A 6440-nucleotide genomic window follows, 5' to 3' on the forward strand; every position below is an offset into this window, starting at 1 on the left:
GCTGACAAACTATTGAATATGTTGCAGTATCGTCTTGATCGCCATCGTCGATGAACAGTTCATGTCTGGAATCGCATTCATCATGGCATGCTTGATTCCCTGTACCGGAGACGAGCGTCTAGCTGATGCGAGGGTTTTTGGTTTTTTTTTTCTTTTAACCATAGAACCATGAGAGACTATTCAGAGTCAAGATGGTCAAGAGGGGCCTGGGTCAGCGACAGGTCTGCCAACCAAATGGCGATCACCACAGACATTGCCATGTTTGAGGAAGGTCGTCTCGATACCAACTCCCTCCCCCGGACTTGCCAGGCCCCCAGGCAGGCTAGGCTTCGATCCATTGATGCATGAAATCCGGTGAGAGTGGGTTGATTGATGTTTCGTCCGCAGCAGACCAGAACAGACATGGAGATCATTTGCTGCTCCTGGCTCGACGTTCTCCTGATCCAGATGGCGCACGCGCATGGGGTCGGCGTGTCTTCGTGGTGGATGCTCCTCGGACTGTTCTCTACGGCGCATTCCATGCATCCCGTGATCGAGAGAGATGTGCCGATGGATCCCTCGCCCATACTTCTGTGCACAAACCTGGTCCATAGCACCCTCGAATAATGCCTTTTGCCATTCTCACCTGATTGAGATGTGAGAGGTTCTGGAAAAGGTATGTTCGACGAGGCAAGTGATTACATGGCGATCGGCATCCGTGAGACCCAATCGAGCAGCGTCCTGGTGTTGACGTACCATTTTGGTCGGAGAGGCTGCATCCATTCATTCGTCCACCAATTTTGGTCCTATTTGGTGAGCCGTCTTGTTCAGGGGTTCCCGTGGAAACCAAATGAGCGTCCCAATCTGTCCTGGGCAAGTACATGCATGTAACTGGCAGCCCTGGCAGATGTCGGTCGGGCGTGGTTGCACCACAACGCCGTATTCCTGGCAGGTGTCAAATTGTTCTCTCCGAAGATGCTACGGTCACAGCCGCTCTTTTCCGCATGGTAGCTGCGGCTAATGAAGAGCCAGCGAGTTGTGCAGAGCTGAGCGAATGAGTGCCGGCCGCCGACGACAGGCGGCAGATTGAGCGCCGCTCAACTCATTTCGTGTCGTTCGTCCATCTGCCAATGGCAGTGATGAGAAGCTTGGGAGGGATACTTCATTGCCAGATCAACGTCCCGATGGTGGGGGGTTCAAGGTCATGAGGCGACGTGGAAGATGGCACACAACACAGACATGGAGACATAACTGGTTGGAAGTCGCGGATCCAAAGTCGAGGTTGAGGCTGGCTGACTGTGCTGTACCGAGACCTGAAGAGTGGATGCTCGTGTACTACGGATCTGATTTGATCTTACACTGGGTTCGACAATCTCGCACCGCGACTCGAGTGATGAGCAGGACCAGTCGGTCCAAGCGGTGCTAGGGATACGAGACAAGGTACTGGGGATTTGTGGGCCGCGATTCGTAAGGAGCTAATACTGGTGGCCGACACGACCGTGTTCAAAGAAGTTTCGCGTCAGGTGTGAACAAGATTTTCCATCTTGCTTTATTAGTATTGGACTTGTACGTGTTTCCCTTGCTTTTACCCGCTGTGATCCAGGGCCAAAGATCAACAGATGGCAAGACAGATGCGTCGTATGTATGGCAAGAGAGAAGTGACTTACGAAGCTGGCTGGTGCAGGCTGGCACACGCTATCTGAAGTATTTCTCCGACCACGATCCCTATATTTGCCATGGTCTCGTCGCACCTGGTCAGGCACGCGGGACGCTACACGGTGGGCATTCTCTCCGAGCCGCTTCCTGCGCCAGTCATAAATCGACGGCACGTCGCATGGCATGCTGTCTCGACCTACTATTCTCGGAGAGGTCCCGTCGAATCATAGCGGTCGTGGACCATACTTGACCAAGGCGATGAGCGGACAGTAGACGGCTTGTGAGACTCGGGAATCGATGTGTGAGAGAAGAGTGAAAGGGCCAAACCCTCGGCGCCGAAGAGTGCGCCGACCGACGATGATCAGGGTCCAGAAGCTCACCAAAGGACATGAAGCCATGACGGGAATCGACCTTAATGCACGAGCAGGGCATCCGACAGGGGGAGGGCCCCTCGTGTCACCGGAGCCACTGGAGCCTCTGTGGCCACTGTCACTGTGACACTGGCTCCGCTCACAAACGAGCCACCACTTTAGCGGTCAGGTGCGGTGGGGTTCTGGTCGAAGGGTGGTGGTCTGGTGCTTCCTGCTATCGCTTCTAGCGGCGGCAACTGCCCAAACTGATGTAAGGTACCCGATCCCGCTGGCTCTCGTGTGGTTGGTGATCCTGTAGCGCGCCCCTGGAAATGACCTTCGGGAACCTGGAAGGTCGAAGTTCCGGACAATCATTGCTGCTGCATGCTTTGGCCCGCGCTGGCTGGCGAACGGGCAACGCCGGCTGTTCTGGCGGATTTGCCTACCTAAGGTAAGTAGCAGTCGCAATTGCTGACGCTGACCACCAGGTGGTAGGTAGGTAGCTGCCTGGCTTGATGACCTGACTAAGACCCCATACAAGTACACCGAAATGGCGTCTACACTTTGCGATGCCCAAGCTTAGGTTCCCACCTAGTGCGAGTAAGCTGCTGCACAAAGAAAGAAACAAATGCTCGTCGATCGACAAGTGTTTCGCCATTTGACAGAAGACAACTAAGTCCCACCACGTTCTAGACTCGTTTGTAAAGTGAAGGGACACGCTGCTGCTGTTGTCCTAGTCCTGGTCACACCATGCATGGCCTGCCTGCTGACTACCTGCTGGTCTGGCTAATAAGTGGACGAGGGGCAAGGTGAGGGACGCCTGTATGAGTAGGGATATCCTGGAGCGGTGTGAAACGCCTTCTCTGCAGATGCACTGTAGGCAGTGCCACCTGGAACGTGCAACTGCACAGTCTGCACTACCTTGCCTGCGATCCTCCATCGAGCTTCGTTCATTCAGCGACAGGCTTGGCTTGCTGAGCGCAAAGTGGTTGTCATCCAAGCTCGGCGGCAGCGGGGTGTCCAAGTCAGGGCAACGTGAGAGCTTCGTCCGACTGAAGAATCCAGATCCAGGAAACGAAACGATTGGAATATGGGTTGATGCACAATTCCATCCACATCAAACCTTCTCACGCTTCATCCCTTTTACCAGTCATCATTCGAGGCCGGCCCGAGTGCCTGAAATTATTGTGCTTGGGACCTCCGCGAACCATGAACCACTCCCCATTTCCTCTTGAACCGATCACCAACACCATCGATATTAGCCTCGAATGGCTCAGCCCGCGCGCCTCGTGCGGCACAGACGCATACACCTACTAGCTTCCCTGTAATGGCAGCTCCCCCATTCAGTAGTTGTGCAATAAAGCTCGCAGCCCAGTTGGGAAAGGCGGGGGGCAAGGGGCCCTTGAAGCCAAGACCTTGGGTCCCTGTGCATCCCTGTTAATCGACAAGGATATCGGTCAGGGGCACGACCAGGTCTCATGCTCTCGGCCGCAACCCAAACATCCCCAGTCCCTGACACCCTTCGCATTTCGAGACACGACCTGCAACATCAACTCTGCAACTGCCCTTGCCTTCTGACGTGCATTCCTGTTTTCTCTTCCCACAGTACCATCAGTCACCAGGGAAGCAAAAGGGCCCCTCGTGGAACTCTAACAACCCTCCCAGCGTGCCTGACCAAGATCGTTGCATCGAACATCGAAAATCGAAAACAAGAATCATCGGGCGGGACCAGAACATCTGAGCGTCAAACCCAGACCTGCACCGAGCAGTTGACAGTTTTGCTCCTTCTTCCCCAATCAGCCTGCCCGTTTTGGTTGCAATCCCAGAACACAAACATCCAGACACTTCTGCGAGAAGTTGTCCGTCGACTGATTCGGACCTCTTGGAAACGTCACTGGACGTCAACATTACCATTGGATAACCTGTCGCTCAACGTGCCTTTCGAATCTGAACGACCTGTTCGACGACATTCACCGCCAGCTGCTTTTTTCTATCCCAGATCGAGACATCTATGCCAAGTACAAGCAAAGCATCCAATCCCAACCATTGACCACGGAAGCCCAGTATGGCGTTCCCGCGGGAGTCGAGCTTCATGCCGACTATCAAGTGCTCGTCATGTGGAAATGATGTTGAGATTTCCATGATGGGGGAGCACATTTGCGGCGCGAGCATCGATAGCGGTAGGTTTTTCTACGCCACTCTCTTCATGACAACACATGCTGACAGAGGTTGAAGCACTTCCTTCACCACAAACCGCTGACACCTTCGCTTCCTACGCACGTTCGCCGCCCCCAGAGGACATCAAATTCAGTCGCACACAGCCACCGAGAGTAGACACAAGTGCTGCGAGCAAGTCAACCCTGACGCACCCCGCAGTTCCGAGTACTAGTAGCTAACAGCATATCTAGATCGCCCTTTTCTAGGCCAAAGTCAAATAACGCCAATCAGCAGTTCGACCGGCTCCCTAAGTGTATCACCCAAAACCCCCAGTGGTGGCAGGCCCGACGATTATTTTCAACCAGAGATTGCGACCGACTACAACGCAACACCACCACTAACAGCAAGGCGACCTGGCGGATACGGCGGCTTCGACGAACCCGACGCGCGAGACGGTGAGCCAACCTATCAGCCAAGCAGCCCCAAGAGGCAGCAAGGTGCCCTGCTCCAGCGCATGAATACAATCGCGCCAGGGCCATTCGAGATGAACCGTAAGCCAGGACCAGCATCGAAAAACGCATTCGCCTCGTTACGAAAGAATTCCACGACCGACGAGATGCCGCCTGTGTCACCGAGAATCACCGAATCTCCCAAAGTCGGCTACAGCACTGAACGGACCAGCCCAGTCGCACAAAGCACCAGTGCGCCGAAAGATGGATTCGCGTTCTTGGGCAATAACCACGTGGGTATCGCGCCCCCGAGGGTACCCAGGAAGAATGGCTACGGTGGATTTGGTCCTCCAGGCCAAGCACCAGAAGAGTTCGAACCAGAGCCCTTCGGTGTCAACCGATCCGGAACATTTCCCAGACCCAACAACCCTGCCGAAGCTCCTCTACGGACCCCGTCAGCGCCTGGGCCACGACCCGAACGGCTCAAGCAGATTGTCGACGAGGCCCCGAGCCATGCTCGTCAACCCTCAATGGGTCCAGATACCTCGAGGCCACCACCGCCGCGAACTAGTCTTCTCAGGCCATCAACTGCCGGAAATGGCTCGTCCACTATCAATCTGGCCAACGAATTCGGCGTTGGAAACCCCTACCACTCGCCTTCGGACTCGGCGTCATCAGGCTACTCTACCTTCAGCCGACCGGGTCACTCTAGCTCCCAAAGCAGCTCACAGACTAGCCCAGTCAGATCGAGACCTGAGAGGAGGAAACCTTCGGACACCTCGAATTTCGATAACATCATGATCGACTTGGAGGTCTCCATGGCTGATATGGGCTCCATGCAGCAAAATGCCCCATCTGCCGACAGAAATGCCAACTCGTCCTTTAACCGCCAGCCTAGCTCGGGCGATGTCCGGTATGATCCCGCCGCCCAGGGACGCCCGGAGAGGACAAGATCACCACTGGCCGCTGGTCCTAATGACTACAACCGGGCCCCCGTTGAAACACACATTCGGCAACAGGCCTCATCGCCTCCGCGCGATCTTCTTCCCCGACCTTCAACTCGGAAGCCATCCGACCCTGCTGTTCAGTCATCTCGCGGCAACTGCAAATCTTGCGGTGACCCCATAAAGGGAAAGAGCATCTCTTCCGCTGACGGCCGCCTCACTGGACGGTATCACAAGGCATGCTTCGTTTGCACCACATGTACCGAGCCATTTTCGTCCGCCGAGTTTTACGTGCATAACGACAAACCCTATTGCGAGCAGCACTACCACAAGCTCAACGGCAGTCTTTGTGGTAGCTGCGGGCGCGGCATTGAAGGTCAGTACTTGGAGGACGAAGAATCGATCAAGTATCATGTCGGCTGTTTCCGCTGCGGCGACTGCGGCATGTCTCTCTCCAACGGCTACTTCGAAGTCGACGGCAGGGCGTTCTGCGAGCGGGATGCGTGGAAACGAGTACAGCAGCCGGACGGCCCTCCGCGCGGCATGGCTCGATCGCCCGGTCCTCAGGGCCCGCCTGGCGCACGACGCGGCGGCCCGCCCCCCATGGGTCCCGGAATGGGATCCAAGATGGGCCCTCCCATGGGACCAGGCGGTCCCGGCAGGGGCGGCCCACGACCGGCCATCGGGCTGCCTCGTGGCCAGCGTCTTGCGCCGGGGGCCAATCTTGCTCCAATGCCTCGGATGAACAAGCGCATGACGAGACTCGGCATGATGTGAACTCACTCAGTCTCTCCACCGTCACAACGACTGATAGTCCACATCGAGTTGCAGCCAGACCATGGTCTGAGCCTCCCAAGGCTCACTTATCACAACATCCGACCCGTATCAGAGGGAATCCACCACCA

The 6440-nt window shown here is 55.8% G+C and overlaps 1 protein-coding gene across 1 annotated transcript; it reads left to right on the forward strand.

Annotated features, from left to right (window-relative positions):
* Positions 1 to 4050: 4050 nt before the first annotated feature.
* Positions 4051 to 6312, forward strand: VDBG_00432 (LIM domain-containing protein; the record flags this gene model as incomplete). Its single annotated transcript, XM_003008705.1, has 3 exons — positions 4051 to 4165; positions 4221 to 4265; positions 4409 to 6312. 3 exons carry the CDS (start codon positions 4051 to 4053, stop codon positions 6310 to 6312), a joined length of 2064 nt encoding a protein of 687 aa, XP_003008751.1.
* Positions 6313 to 6440: the final 128 nt, after the last annotated feature.

This window comes from Verticillium alfalfae, genomic scaffold (genome assembly GCF_000150825.1).
Source record: "Verticillium alfalfae VaMs.102 supercont1.1 genomic scaffold, whole genome shotgun sequence".
Taxonomy (NCBI): domain Eukaryota; kingdom Fungi; phylum Ascomycota; class Sordariomycetes; order Glomerellales; family Plectosphaerellaceae; genus Verticillium; species Verticillium alfalfae.